This window comes from Rattus norvegicus, chromosome 18 (assembly GCF_021556685.1).
Source record: "Rattus norvegicus strain SHRSP/BbbUtx chromosome 18, alternate assembly SHRSP_T2T, whole genome shotgun sequence".
Taxonomy (NCBI): Eukaryota; Metazoa; Chordata; class Mammalia; order Rodentia; family Muridae; genus Rattus; species Rattus norvegicus.
Window position 1 is genome coordinate 71778435 of NC_141551.1, and position 15661 is coordinate 71794095.

The following is a 15661-nucleotide window of genomic DNA, read 5'->3' on the forward strand; positions in this document are numbered from 1 at the left end:
GAGACTGTTCTCAGAAGGTTTTGTGGGAAGATGCCTTAAGAACATAGGCCTTCATAAAGATTGACTCCTGGGCCAGTCCCATCTGCCCAAGACTCCTGTTTGGGGGCAGCTGTCCTTTGTGGATTCCTCTCTGCTCACACTGGCCAACAGTGTTCCAGAAAGCAGGCTTGCATCCCTGGGTCCTCACAACCATTGTATGAGACACAGCCTCTGTGTGTAGGAGAGCACTCCAGGGGGAGAAGTTCCAGAGACTGTCAGCCATGAACCCTGAGCAGATAAGCTCCTGCTGTTGGGTGCCTCTAAGGACAAGCTGGCTGAGAACCCCCAAGATCGAGGTTAATAGAAATCCAAAACCTTCCAGATTCAAATGAGGTGGGTTATTGTGGGGTCCCATAAGCCCCCATATATCCCCCACTGCTCAGATAAGGCCGTGCTCCTAGAAAGACGTCTGATCGAGTACCCACAGGGCCTCATACCTTTCTGTCTGCACCTCTCCTTTCACAGGGCTCTGAGCCACCTACCCCATTAGTTATGTACAAGTGTGGGTCTCAATCATGTGATACACATCCCTCATGATGGCCTCAAATCCTTGAGTAAGAGACAGTCATCCTTCAGAGAGAAAAGTTCAGATTTCTCTGTCCCCAAACTAGACATGGCAGGGCTTCTGCCTGGCAAAGGCATTTGCTTGCAACACAACTGGGCTCATATCATGCAGACACTTGCCGTCTGTGTGGCCTTGGGTTCATCTCTCAGCCTCTACATAGCTGCTCCTTTATCTGAGCATTGTGAATGAAGCTAAGAACACATGCTTTCAACAGTTGTGCAGTTGAGAAAGGATTAACTGCGTGATGACTCAGGTGTGACAGACACTTGGTAAATGACAGCAGTGGTTAATGTGGCTGTCAGTGTTGGCTACCAGGGATAGGTGCCTTTGGCCTCTTGGAGGCCAACTGAGAAGCACAGTTCTCTCTGAGAGAGGAAAGACTCATTTGATGGTTGGATATCTGTTACTTGGGTCCATCTGGATTCTAGAAACTCCCACTGTGGCGGAGAACAAGGACCGGCTAGGTTAGGCCTGGCACGCTCTAGAATGCTAATCATACCTAATTACCTCTTCCTCCATACCTGACCCGTCTCCCACTCTCTCCTGTGTCCTTTATCCCAAATCTACTTTGCTATTTTCTTCCCACTGGAAGCTTACAGTTCTCATCCAGCTTCTGCTTGCCGTTGAGCATCTGCATGCACGTATGTGTGTTTCCCCTCTGTGTTATTCTTGGCTTTGGCTTGGGTGAGGAAAATGGAGGGAAGGACTGCAAAGCTTGGGTAAGGAAGTGGGGGAGGAACATGGCTTCCCCTCTGGGACACTACTGTACACTAGCTCACCAAAGCACGGGAACTTCACCCAGAACATAAGTGTCTCTTCCCAAAGAGACAATGAAAGGGCCTCTGCCTGTCTCCTGAGCACAGTGCTCCCCACTCAGCCCACACCCTGAGGTTAGTCTTCTGTCTAGAGAAATAGCCCTGAGGTACCATGAGTCCATCCCTTCCTCCAGGAAATGGAACAAGACCATGAACCAAAACGCTGAAAGACATAGCCAGTGGAACAAGGGGTGCCAAGGCCCCCAGCCTGTTAACCCCTCCCCAAGGTTGTTAATGGTCACACCTGTTACCAGACCTTATGGTCATCCAATGACACAATGAGAAGTGAAGAGGCCTCTAAAGCCATGTAGCCACAGCTGTATCGTCATGATTCTAGATCCCAAAGGAGACATTGCTCTACAATCTCAGCAGCCACTCAGTATCCCAGCTGAGGGCTTAGATCTCTCACTGCACAGTGAGACACAACACCACACCCAGTCACAGGCTCTGGCTCCTCTAAGAAGGCAGAGGAGGGCGTTCCCCACACGAACAGATGAATTTGTATGACCAAACGATAGTCTTCAAATAGATAAGGCAAGAATTAATAGGGCTGTATGAGAAAGTGATAAACCTCCAGTTACTTTGGGTGATGTTTACATGTATCTTATCATATATTTACCTATTGATCATACACGATATTAATATGAATATAGGACACTTTATAGGGCCAGAAATGTAGCTCAGTGATAGAGTGCTCACACAGTACGTCCCAGATCCTGGTTTAATTCTTAACACTGCCCCAAAACAAAACAAAAATGTAAACATTGAACAATAATCAATGCCTAGACCCAGACGGTATAAGTATTTTTCAAGTACATATGAAAGAATTGCAAGACTGTGTTCTGGAATACTGGGAACCTGAGAAGTATTTCCCACCATCACTACATTTAATAGCATAAGTCACTAGTAAACCGTGGCTCCCTGTGAACACTCAGTCTCCGGCATTCCACCAACCTTGGCTTTCACTTAGAGGGCAAGGGCTCTTCATCTCCAAGGCTCAGGACCCAGTTACTCACAGGATGGCTTTGTGGGAATGAGAACAAGTTGTTGGTTTCCCAATAAATTCATTCTTCGTGTGGACTTCTTTTTTTTTTCTTTTCTTTTCTTTTTTTCGGAGCTGGGGACCAAACCCAAGGCCTTGTGCTTGCTAGGCAAGTGCTCTACCACTGAGCAAAATCCCCAACCCCTCGTGTGGACTTCTTAACACTAACACATACAGTTGCTATCTACCAGAAAATGTCAGAAAACAAGTCCCAGACTATAACATCCATAAACCAATCAGTGGTCCTCTTTCAGCTGTCTACTTTGATGTGGCGAACTCTGAGATGGAGAGGCTAAGGTGAGAGCGAGTGCTTATTGTTTTGCATCTTCTATGGGTCAGGGCTTCGGCAGTGGCTCTGGTTCTGTCTCTTGGGTGGCTGTGTGCAGTCAAAATGTCACCTGGGCTGCCATGATAGAAGTTCTGATGGGGGACTGGAAGGGCCACTCTCGAGCTGGGTCACTTATACAGCTGTCAAGTGGCAGGGTTGTGGTCAGGAAGCCTCAGTCCCTTGCCATATGACCCTTTTTATAGTGTGGCTTGAACATCCTTCCAACATGGCCTCCTTCTGACCCAACAAAGCAATGTTGAAACAACAGTGTCTTTCATGACATCCTTCAGAGGTCAGCTATCAACCCGAGCCTTCCCAGATCCCCTTGGAACACTATATTACAATGGAAAAACCTACACAAGAGTAATGTCAGCACTAATGAGGACAGTCTTACCAGAGTCTTACCACATATGTGCCAGCTACGCGTTGAGCTTTAAAGGGCTGGATCGGGTGGTCGTTGAGTAGCTAGCTCCTTAAAAATGCTTGTGGTGCTCTTCAGAGAGGGCCAACCATTCCGCCTCCCTCACAGTGTGGAAGCAATTCATTTTCTCCCCAGCCTTATCTGCTTTTGGGGTGGTCACTCTTTTCATTTTAGCCTTGAGTTTGATCCCTGGAACTACATAAAGGTAGAAAGGAAGACAACATGGCCGTCCTCAGACCTCCACCCTGTGGCCTATGCTCACAAACACAATAATAATAATAATAATAATTATTATTATTATTATAATTTTAAGATTTAAAGATGTATTTATTATGCCTGACCTTCTGCCAAAGCCTGCCTCCGAAATGCTCAAAGCATCTACACTAGCCTACAGCCATGCAAAATCATTGTATACACACTGACTTAATAAAAACACCAAGCGTCTTATCGTCTGTGGACTTGCTGCACTGAAAGAGGATACAGGGGATGACCAAATGAGTGCCTTTACACTACCATGAAGTCAAAAGTCCTAGATCAAGTCACTGTAAGTCAGAGACCATCCATGTTGCCTAGAAGCCTCAGTCTCTGTCTCTTTCGGGGTTTAAAGAGCTGTGAGATTAACCAGCCAGACCTGAGAAAGTGATCCACAGAGTACTCGCGTCTATACCGACTTTAAGGGTCTGCTTACGAAGGAAACCGCTTATGTGTACACGTGTAGAACGCTAGGGGTTTTTAAGTTTAGGAATTGCTGACCTGCAGATGAGAGACACGAAAGACACTCCATCAGGCACCATGAAGCCAGAAGCAAGGTCAGGAGATAAACCGTATGCCCCCATGCCTCTGGTCACTCACAGAAAGTGGGCCTCGGCTTCCTGGTAGCTTGTGCAAAATGTGAGATGGCGTCAGCACCTGGGGGTTTGTGAGCATCTCTCAAGCAGACTCACCAGGAGTCCCCATAAGAGAGCAGGATGCCACCCCCGAGGCCATGTTACCAAAGCAGAATTCTCCGAGTCAAGAGGTCTAGGTTGCTTTTCCCACACAGCTGGTGCTCACTGCCTGGTGAGGTGCTAACTCCTAGAGTCTTAAGGCACAGGGGAAAGCCCTGCTTGAGGTGGGCTGTGACCCACAGGTAAGGCAATAAGCCCCCAGCCCCCTGTACTCATTAACTGATCTCCCTTTCTGTGTGTCCCTGCAGGGCTCTGGCTGAGAACATGGCCAATGACATTGATGAGCTCATCGGCATCCCTTTCCCTAACCACAGCAGTGAGGTGCTATGCAGCCTCAACGAGCAGCGGCATGCGGGGCTGCTGTGCGACGTTCTGCTGGTGGTCCAGGAGCAAGAGTACCGGACACACCGCTCGGTGCTGGCGGCCTGCAGCAAATACTTCAAGAAGCTCTTCACGGCCGGTAACCTGGCCAGCCAGCCCTACGTCTATGAGATTGACTTTGTCCAGCCCGAAGCTCTGGCTGCCATCCTGGAGTTTGCCTACACCTCCACACTCACCATCACTGCCTCCAATGTCAAGCACATCCTCAACGCTGCCAGGATGCTGGAGATCCAGTGCATTGTGAATGTGTGCCTGGAGATCATGGAGCCTGGCGGCAACGTCGGTGAGGAGGATGACAAGGAGGAGGAGGACGACGATGAAGACGATGATGATGAAGATGATGAGGAGGAAGAGGAAGAGGAAGAGGAGGAGGAGGAGGATGACACTGAGGACTTTGCTGACCAGGAAAACTTGCCTGACCCCCAGGACATCAACTGCCCCCAGAGCCCCTCCAAGACAGACTGTCTCACAGAGAAGGACTATTCTGACACACCCAGGGACTTCCCCGACTCCTTCCAGCCCGAAAGCCCTGGCCACCTGGGAGTGATCCGGGACTTCTCCATTGAATCTCTGCTGAGGGAGAACTTGTACCCCAAGGCCAGCATCCCTGACAGGAGACCCTCCTTATCTCCATTTGCCCCAGAATTCTTCCCGCACCTCTGGCCAGGTGACTTTGGTGCCTTTGCCCAGCTGCCTGAACAGCCCATGGACAGTGGGCCACTGGATCTAGTCATCAAGGACAGAAAGATCAAGGAGGAGGAGAAAGAGGAGCTGGCCCCACCCCCACCCCCTCCCTTCTCTAGCGACTTCTTCAAGGACATGTTTCCTGACCTGCCTGGTGGGCCGCTGGGCCCCATCAAGGCAGAGAATGACTATGGTGCCTATCTCAACTTCCTGAGTGCCACCCACCTGGGGAGCCTCTTCCCACCCTGGCCGCTGGTGGAGGAGCGCAAGCTGAAGCCCAAGGCCTCTCAGCAGTGCCCCATCTGCCACAAGGTCATCATGGGGGCTGGGAAGCTGCCCCGGCACATGAGGACCCACACCGGAGAGAAGCCGTACATGTGCAGCATCTGCGAGGTCCGCTTCACCAGGTGCGCAGGTGCCGGGAAAGATGGCGAGGGAGGGGCCAGGGCCAGAGGCGTGGGACGTGGAACATGGGGCGTGGGGCGGGGCGTGGGGCGTGGGACTGAGTATGGAGAGAGATCATACATTGTGCTCGCTCATTGCTTGGAGGGATGCTAAGCATTAATTGGTGCAATGACTTCAATGCCCTTTTAGGAACTAAACTGTTTTTCTGGCTTTTGTAATCAAAGTCAACGGACGGGCGGGAGGATATGGGGTCACAACCATCACTGCTGGGCACTTTCAAAGGCTTTGTTTGTTGTGGTTGTTGTCCTCGTTGTTGTTGTTTTGGGGTTTTTTTGTTTGTTGGTTTTGTTTTGTTTTGTTTTAATCTGACCTGTTGGTATCATTGGTGTCCCTGGGTAAGGTAGGTCTTCACAGCTAGGTTAGGTTTCACAGTGGAAGTTCTAAGGAGCATCCTCACATAGTTTCAGTGTGTCTGATGTGGGCCAAGCCTGTCCCGCAGCCATGGCTTACTGATCTAGGTTCCTTTCCACTGACACTGTGGACTTCAAAGAACTTGCCTTAACAGACCTATTCACTCTGACAGCATTTCTTGGAATTTTATTGCTCTGATTTGTTGATAGGTAAGCGTAACGCTTTGGCCTCCCTAGATGGATTCAGTTTTTGAATCATGTACCATGTCAACCTAGTGACTGTGCCTTTCCAAATGAACCCTCGTTGACAAGGGTGACAAGGGCTGCTGTCTGTGGGTGGCAGGAAACGCTATTTGAAGTAGCCGAGGGGCTTCAGAAGTTGTTCAGTGGCTCAGCAGGCAGTCTGGTGACCGCTCTGAAGGACGGTGACACTGGGGGTTTCCAAGCTACTTCTGGGATGGAAACCACAAATAGAATCTGTCCTGGATAGTTCCAGGCGGCTTGGAGGGATAATCTCACTGTGGTTTTGTGCCCTTCCTCTTGGTAGAACTTTATAGCAGCCCTGAGGTGCTGGCTTCAGGGTCAGTGTATTCCTGTTCCCAGGTTCTCCTCCTCCCCCTGGAGGAGGATGAATGTCCCTGATAACATCCCAACACACTGAACTCTGTTGACTTATGCTGTCCCTAACTCCAGTCCTCCCTTCTCCCCAATTCAGTTGGTTCCACAGAACTAACTGGCCTGCAAATACCTAGGTGAGGCTTAGCTAAAGCAGGGAATGACAGGGGGCGAGCCGGAGTCCGAAGGAAGGCTAAGCCCAAGAGCGCTTGCTTCATTCATCTTCAACAGAATCTTTGCTCTTGCCTGGGGGGCCCGTCCCAAGGGAAAGACACAGACCAAATGTGTAGTGCAGTGCTGACACCCCAGTCCTAACTTCTTGTGCCTGACCTCGGGCAGAATGACCTAGGGAACAAGCTTCCCATGCCAATTCGCATGTTTCTCTCAAAAGGTTTTGAGAATGAGATGCAAACCGTGAAAAGTCTCCTCTGGTCTCTTCCTATTCCCAGAGCCACCCTCCCCTCTCCCCATCCATTCTCCCAGGCAAGATTCTAGTTTCTTCTTGAAAGCTCCTCCAGGCAGGACCCACATCCATTTGTTTTCTGTTCTTGTAGCAGATCTCCATGCACTGCAGCCCCTTGAAGGGGTAAACAGGCCCAGGGCAGTTTAGGATCAGCAGGTCCTCGCTGGGGCGGGGGAATCTGCACAGCTGACAGATGCCTGGGATGATGGGGGCCTAAGAAGTTCTTGGAGCTTGTGCTAGGGGATCCTCTGTGTGGTAGACATGACAAGTGCGGACTTCAGATGCCGCACGGAAGCGAACGTGAGGATGCTCAGTCCCGTGTTCACAGCCCGGAGGGAGGCTCCACAAGTTGCATTCGCCTCTAGCTGGTTTTCTATGCCTCTGCCCACAGGTCACAGGATAGGTGGAAGAGACCTGCAGGGGATCCCACATTGAGCTCATAGAAGCCCAAGCCCCCTTCTCCCTTCCTTCCTGCCCCTCCCTCTGATCTCCCCAAGCCAGCCTTCTGAGTGTTCAGTGCAGTCTATAGGCCCTGCCTTTCCTAGGCAAAATCTGAAACTTGCGTAGTCCCTGCAAACAGACTTTTGCTACTCCAGACACTAGAGCACTCTCCAGGGAAGATCCCTGTGTCCAGAAAACAATGCTGTTTTGTATAGAAGAATGAAAGTCCACTGTGTTTCCTCCCAACAAATTCCTGAAGGCCACTTCGTGTGGACTCTGCGTACTGTACCCCTATCCCTGCAGGTCACCTCAGTCCTGGAGAGTCTCTGGCTATCAGGTTCCACCCTGCCTGCCCAGGGTCACTCCTCCTCCTCCCTCCTCCTCCCCTCCCTCCTCTTCTTCCTCCTCCTCCCCCCCTCCTCTTTCTCCTCCTCTTCTTCCTTTACAAGATGACCACCATCTGGGCTCTAGTCCTGTCTCTAGCAACTGCATTCCTGCCCCTATCTCACCCCACTCTCTTGCGTCCCACTCCCCTGACCCTTCGGAACAAGATCAGACAGGCTTTAGGAGCTGCTCTCCAAGGTCAGGGGCAGAAACTGCAGGGGAGATTCTGCTGGAATCCAGACTCCCTCCTGTCAGGGACTTTTTCTCCCTGTGGACTGATCTCTCCCCTCCACATTCTTCAGAACCACTGGTCCTTTGCCTACTGCCCTCCCCGGGGCTACCCTGAAAGAATCCTCTTCTATGCAGCTAAGAGCTGTCCATCCAAAGCCCCAACCTTGACCTGACAGAGGCTTCCCTGTGATCCTCTCAGAAGCAAGCTCCCCTACACCCTTTTCCTGAGGATGTGCTTGGGGGGCTGAGCTCCTCGGCCACCATCGATTGTGCCCCCCCCACACACACACACATGTGTAGGCTCTTCAGCAGGATGGCTGCCTCCAGACCTGGAATTCCCAGACTCCCTTCAAGCTAAGGCACTGAAAGCCCAAAAAGGCTGAAAGGCTGTGGGCTCAGTCCTTCATTTCTATAGCTAAGCTCCTGGGCCAACAGGGCCTTGTCTCCCTCCTCAGCCCCCGGCAGAACTTAGGGCTTTGGTTTACCTCAGCCTTCAGATGTTAGAAGCCCTTCTTCTGTGGTAATGGGGTCCGAGTCATGTTGTCTAGATGTGACACCTCATAGGGACATCATTCCTTTTGACTCTTATGCTACTGCCCAAGGTAGAATTCTCCAAGCAGAATCCCTGCCACCCTCAGGTCCTATCTGCAGCCTTGGGGACCAGTCTATGGGTCTCCAAGAGGAGGGACTTCTCACACCTTGCTGTTCCCTAGTCCTCCTTGCCAGCTCTCAGTTTCACCTGGCCCCACTCTCGGTTACCAGATTCTGGGGGCCAAAGGGAAGGACTTCAAAGGCTCTAGAGAGAGGATACTTCAGATGAGCCCAGAAATGGAGGGAAGATGGGTAGAGGCTCCGCTGACTTGGTGGATGTCACCTGACCTCACCCTGCAGCTGACCTCTGACAGTTTCCCCAACGACAGCCAATGCTACCAGAAGAACCAGAGTCCCCTCCTTCCCCTTCCATTGCATACTTGGTCACAAGCCATGAGGCCCTGCCCTATGCCTCTTCCTGCCTTTGGTCCAGGAGATCTAGAGAGCAGAGCTACAGGGTGTTTCCCTTGAGTTCCTCAGGCTGCCCCGGGCCTCTTCATTCAGATGTGTCTCCATCGCAGAGAGCAAGAAGGGAGGCAAAGTAGGAAGCTGCTTTCCTACAGACAACAGAGTCCCTTGGAGGACACGCCACCAAGGCAAAGGTTAGGCAGCACTGGCTCCCCAAGAGCTACGACACCACCATTTTCTGCAGAATCCCTCACAAATAGTCCTGACTTTGTCCAGCAACACTGTCAGCTGGATGCTGAACCTCTCTCCCGGGCACCACCAAGGCCTACCCTAGCTTTCTTCCTTTCTTCCTAGTGACCCCTCCCAACAGCTCTGAGAACCTTGATAAGCTCAGGAGATGTCATCAGCTTTGGTGGCAGGAAGAGTCACATCGGACCATCAAACCACAGGAAGTCTGGGTGGACAGTGGCGGCTGACTTCAGACTGACTGAGGGCCTCTCAGAGCCTGGAGCTCAGGCCCTGACCTTGTCTTTCACTAGAATGAGCTCATAAGACCCCAGTCACTCTCTCTTGGCATGGGCCTCCCTCTGGGCTGGAAGGAGATGGTGTCCTAACAAGGCTGGGTCTCCAACGCAGGAAAATGAGATAAGAGGCGGGGATAGCAGAGCCAGTGAGGGAGGGTAGGTCCCATGCTCGTCTTCTTGGTGACAAAGCAGCACAGTGGGGAGAGGCACTTGCCACCAAAGCCAAGCCTGAAGAATTGAGTTTAATTCTCGGCATCCATGTAGTGGAAGGAAAGAACTGACCCCATAAAGGGTGTCCTCTGGCCCCCCACGTGCACACTCTAATGCACTGGAATGATCATTCAGGCATACATGAATGTGTGTGCATGTATATGTGCACGAACATAAACACACATACACAAAATGTAAACATATATATATATATATATATATATATATATAAATATGTTCCCACAGACTGAGAAGTTCTCAACTGTCATTGCTTGTCACCAGTCAGCCATCAAAGGAATGACCACTGGGCTCCTCAGCTTGCTGTGGGTCATGGCCTTTTGAAATGAGCACCAGGTGGTCACCAAGAGGCCTAGAGTTGGACCAACTTCTGCCTCTGCCCAGCTGTGTGTCTTTACCCAGCCACCTGCCATCTCCAGGCATCGGTTCCCATGGTGTCACTTGAGGTCATGAAGCAAGTGCTCCTAAGGTGTCTTCCAGTTCCCAGAGTCCATTCAGATAGCCGTGGTGAGGGAGCTATGAGCTTGCTTGTCTCTGCCCTCGGTGCCTGCAGGGGTTGGTCTTGAATAGGTTACCGAGAGATCAGGAAGGATAGACGGGCCCTCGTGAGCTTTGTGATGGCTGCCTTGCAGGCTGTCCCTTACCGTGTGTCCCTTCTCTCACCCACCAGGATCTCTGTGTTCGCACGTGCGCTTACTGCCTCCTGTGTCCCATAGCTCCTACCGTTACAGAGCAGTTCTGTGTGGACACACGAGGCCCTTGTTTGGAAACAGCACGCCTATGCCACCTCTAAACAGGTGTCCTCCCTTGCCAGTTTAGCATGCAGATGAGGGCCTTGTCCCCTGACTGAGGGAGTTGTGCAAATAGGTATGAGATGACCAACCCGGAAGAGTTGCTGACTCATATTGTCTGATTCGGGCTTGAGTTTAGATTTGGGTTCTTTCCCCCAGTGCTGAGAATTGAACCCGGGACCTTGAGCATGCTAAGCCTCACTTTCTATTGTCACTCCCTCTTTGCCCCTCAGGTGACCTGCCTTGAAAAGGAATGTTCAGGTCGAAAGTGTCTCAGGAGAGACCCCCTAGCCAGGTTCTCCTTGTGTCCCCTTCATGCTCAACAGTCACCTAGATAGCAAAGGCCACTGTGCCTAGCTGCTGGGGACTGGGAAGCCACAGCCAGTGGCAGGCAAGGGTCGCTGGAGGTTGTAGAAAGGAGGAAAGTCTGGTGGGAAGAAACGAGGTGCACCTCATGCCCTTCCTCTTCCGCTTCTGCTGCTGGTCCCATTCCCCACCGCCCAGGCTCTGAGAGCCCCGGGGAGCACAGGGAGGAGGGGGACTCTGCACACAGGAGGGGCATGCATACATGTATCTGACAGCACCCACAAGGACTCCCTTTTTTTCCTTCTTGCATCAACCCAGGAAAACTATTTTCTAAATGAGATCCCGAGCGACCTCTAGTGGCCAGAAAACACCCTGCCATCCAGGGTTATATTGAGAGTGATTTAAATCTGGACATTTTAGGGAGGACGCCTGGACTCTACATCTGCTCTGACCTCAAAGTCCAACCTGTAATTACAACAGAGGCACCGCCCAAGCCCCACCTGCAAGGAGGTGGTGGAGACAGTACTCGGTGCTCTGGCCTCTAGCCATTTGGGAAAAGCTGAAGAGTGATCCCTGGAAGATATGCTACACAGCCCAAGTCGCAAGCCCCAACCAGGCAGAAGGGTGTCCTGGGTGCCCAGTCTTTAGACAACAAAATCAGAAGATCTTTCAGGACCACCCTCAAGCAAGCCCTGGGTCTCTTGTGACCCTAGACAACTGGCATGATGTCTGCCTCTACCTCTAGCTTTGTCTAGACAGTTGACCTAACTTGTCACCCAGCAAGTGGTGGGTGGGGGCTGCAGCTGGAGCCCCACCCCACCTTGCTCTGTCTCTAAATATTGCCTCTAACTCCAGAGCTCTGCCCAAGATCAGACTGCAATTCTTACTGCACCTGGCTCTCATAAGCCCTGAAATGTCTGCAAAGAGCAGAGCCCAGGGCTTGGGTAAGAAACCACCACCACACCAGAGGAGCTCTCAGCACCGTGTGCCGAGCCTCTGGAGTCTCTGGACGACAAGTGCCGAGAACAGGGACAGGTATGGGACTGGGGATGGAGGATGGGGAAGACCAGAGATCAAAGGGCATCCTGCTTTGGAAGTCCCTTCATCAATACAGGGCTAAGACCAGAGTGCTGAGCTCTCTCTCCGAGACTGCCATCCAGAGTGTGAGATGGGCCCCTAGTAATCAGTAGGAGAGTGTCATCTCGAACCTGTGTGTACAAGGAGTTGTGGGATATCTTTCAGGGCACTGTTCCTTCCTGCTTTAACCCTGAGGTGAGGCAGACATGTGGGCAGAAGTTGAAGGTCGGTTTTAGGATGACCCCCTCCTCACGGGCTGGCACCATGGATACAAGAAGCCGGTTCTGAAGTGGGTAAGAGTGTGAAGTGTGGGCGCCAGTGTTCCACACGGGGACTAAATCCTGGCTTCTGTGTTGCAGGCAGGACAAACTGAAGATCCACATGCGGAAGCACACGGGGGAGCGGCCCTACTTGTGCATTCACTGCAACGCCAAGTTTGTGCACAACTACGACCTCAAGAACCACATGCGCATCCACACGGGCGTGCGGCCCTACCAGTGTGAGTTCTGCTACAAGAGCTTCACGCGCTCCGACCACCTGCACCGCCACATCAAGAGGCAGAGCTGCCGCATGGCGCGACCCCGGCGTGGTCGCAAGCCTGCTGCCTGGAGGGCAGCCAGCCTGCTCTTTGGGCCGGGTGGCCCCTCAGCCGACAAAGCGGCCTTCGTGATGCCACCCGCGCTGGGCGACGTGGGTGGCCACCTGGGCGGCACAGCCGTGTGCCTCCCGGGCCCCAGCCCTGCTAAGCACTTCCTGGCATCACCCAAGGGCACCCTGAGCCTGCAGGAGCTGGAACGTCAGTTCGAGGAGACGCAGATGAAGCTATTCGGACGCGCGCAGCTCGAGGCCGAGAGGAACGCCGGCGGCCTCCTGGCCCTGGCACTGGCTGAGAACGTAGCCGCCACTCGGCCCTACTTCCCACTGCCTGACCCCTGGGCGGCAGGCTTGGCTGGCCTCCCTGGTCTCACCGGCCTCAACCATGTGGCCTCCATGTCTGAAGCCAACAACTAGGCTGGCCCTGGTCCACTCTAGTCCCAAACCCTGTCTTAAGTCCCTCTAAGGCCCGCCCTGCCCCACCCAGTGGACCTGAACTTTCTAGTTTGCAAACACAAAGGGATAATGGAGAAAAAAAAATTACATTTTAGCTGAGATGCAATTTTCCTGGCCTTTGAGGGCAGCATCTCCCTTTTGCTGGTGTCTGAGCTGGACACCTCTTCCCTGAGGGATTAGAAACCCCCCACCTGGCTGCCTCTGGCTCACATAGAAATATGCAGGGTGCCAAGTCTCAGAAGGCTCTGCGCTGGTGCCAGGAGCACGTTGCTGCTGCGGTATGGGGCTGTGAGGAGGGAGCCCTCTGCCAGGAGGCTGGCTGGGAGGAGCTAGCCTGAGGACTGTGTCCTGGCCAGGCACCTTGCTTCAGCCATACTACCCTATGGGGGAAATCACTCCCACCTCGGCTTTCAGAGTCAGGTTCCAGCTCAGAGGTCCCGGATCCAATTGAGCAGTGCTTTTGGGCCATGGGGAAAAACCATCCCTACTGAGCAGAAAGGCTTCCAGCATAGAGTGAGCCCATTTTATATTGGCTTGACCTGTGACCTTAGGTGGGTCAACTTTCTGTGCCTCAGAGTCACCCTGCTGTGAAAGGGGGTGGTAACTTACATTCCCCTCCCCCCATTTCCATACATATTCACACCTGTTCCACTCTGAGCTGACAAGAGTTCCTTGGAAGGTAGAAGTTTAGCATCCCCAGAGTTACTGGGGAGACTATCTTACTGGAGTAAGACACATGGCAGGACAAGACAGGGAACGAGGAATGAGAGAGAGGGCTGGGTAGGGCTTCGTGGCTTTCAATACCCATAGGTAGCTCCAGGAACCCCAAATTCTGCCTCACTTCTGGCAAGCCACTGCCATATCTAGACACCCCGTAGAAACGCAAGAGCATTGGTTCACCCCACATGCCCTCAGTGTTCAGGCTCCTTTAGCTAACACTGAGGGATGGGGCCAGCTTCTAACAGCCACTGCCTGCCTGCCTCCTCCCAACCCTGCAAATGTCACAGAACCTAGTCATCCTAGTCAACCCTGCTCCTTGAGTTCAGGGTTCTCCAGACCTGGGCTTTGCTGGTGACACCCTTCTACTGTGTTTGAGCCCGTGAGCTCCCTTTCCACATTTGACCAAAAGGTTCCCGTGCAAAGAGGTGGAGTCCCTTGGGTTGTGATGGGCTGTGTAGCAAGCCACACTCAAAACAACTTTGCTGGCCCATGGGTTCTTGAGTTTGCATTGGTTTCTTGAGATCCCAGGAAGGAGAATCCACCTGCTCGGAAGGCCTAGGCCTGGAGTCCCAGACCCCCCAAGCGGTAGGTACAAGAGACTCACCTCTTCCTATATCTGTTGTCTTGGCTTCTTCATGTACAAACACAAACATAAAAAGGTCAGAGAAGGCAGCAGACTCTATCCCTCCTGAAGCTCCCAAGAGAATCCCTGCCTGCCAGTGCCAGTCCATCAGGGAGGATTTTCCTCAGATGCCCCGTCCTCATCAGTCACCTGCTGGGCAGCTGCCTCTTAAATTCCTGTCTGCAGTTCAGACAGTTACCAATATGCACACTTTGCCCCAGCAGCCAAGTGGCCGTAGCTGAACCAGACTCAGAACCAACAGAGGGACCCAGGGGAGGGCAGTGGTGTCAGGTTTCTGTTTTTATTTTGTAAAGGTAATGACTTCTTATAAACTCACTTTTTCAGATGACTTGGCTAGTTCTTTTTGTCGTCTGTTTTGGGGTTTTTTTTTTTTTTGTTTTTTTGTTTTTTTCTGGGCTGCCGTTTGGAATTGTATATTGTAAAATATCCAAAGATGCCGAGTAGGATGAAGCACTTGAAACAAGTGGATCTGGTGGGGGAGGGCAGCTGTGGGCTTTTTATTATTATTGTTGTTGTTATTGTTTTGTTTTGTTTTATGTTCCTGACTTCCCTGTCTGTCTGTGGGAGACCTTTGGAATTTTTTCTATTTATAAAACTTTTTATGTGACGCCTCTATGTAAAAAAAAAAAAAGACACACAATGAAGTTTGCCTTAGTGATTCAAGGGACAATCTTCCATAACTTTGGTCGCACGCTGCATCCTGCCCAGAAATGCTCAGATAATTTTCTGGCCTATTTATTAAACAATATTAACTGACTTGATTAAATGATATTGAGAGTGGCCTTCTGTGTGACTTCTAGAAGCTCACGGGACAACAACGAGCCCCGAGATGGAAGTCCCTTGCTTACGGTTGACACCTCTGGGCACAGCAATTTTCATGTCAAAGACACTTTTACAAAACACAAACCTTTGACTCTAATTCTTATCATCATCATCACCACCACCACCACCATCATCATCATCATTTTATGTCTACGGGTTTTGCCCACATCCGTGTCTGTGTACCATGTGTATGCCTGGTGCTCAAGGAGGCCAGAGTAGGGCACTAGAGTTAAAAATGGTTGTGAGCTGCCGTGTGGGTGTTCAGAATCAAAGTGGGTCCTCTGGACTCATGGTTAAACTATCCCTCCAGTCCAAGACCTTTGACTCTAA

At 51.7% G+C, this 15661-nt stretch overlaps 1 protein-coding gene across 4 annotated transcripts in view; it reads left to right on the forward strand.

The window, feature by feature from the left end:
• Zbtb7c (zinc finger and BTB domain containing 7C) overlaps window positions 1-14837 on the forward strand; it is a 323617-nt gene extending 308780 nt beyond the window's left edge. For all 4 annotated transcript variants that reach the window (NM_001127375.1, XM_087593463.1, XM_087593462.1 and 1 more), the window contains 2 exon segments: window positions 4406-5629; window positions 12456-14837. In NM_001127375.1, coding sequence (NP_001120847.1) covers window positions 4422-5629; window positions 12456-13107 — 1860 coding nt within the window. In that variant the 5' untranslated portion in view covers window positions 4406-4421 and the 3' untranslated portion in view covers window positions 13108-14837.
• Window positions 14838-15661: the final 824 nt, after the last annotated feature.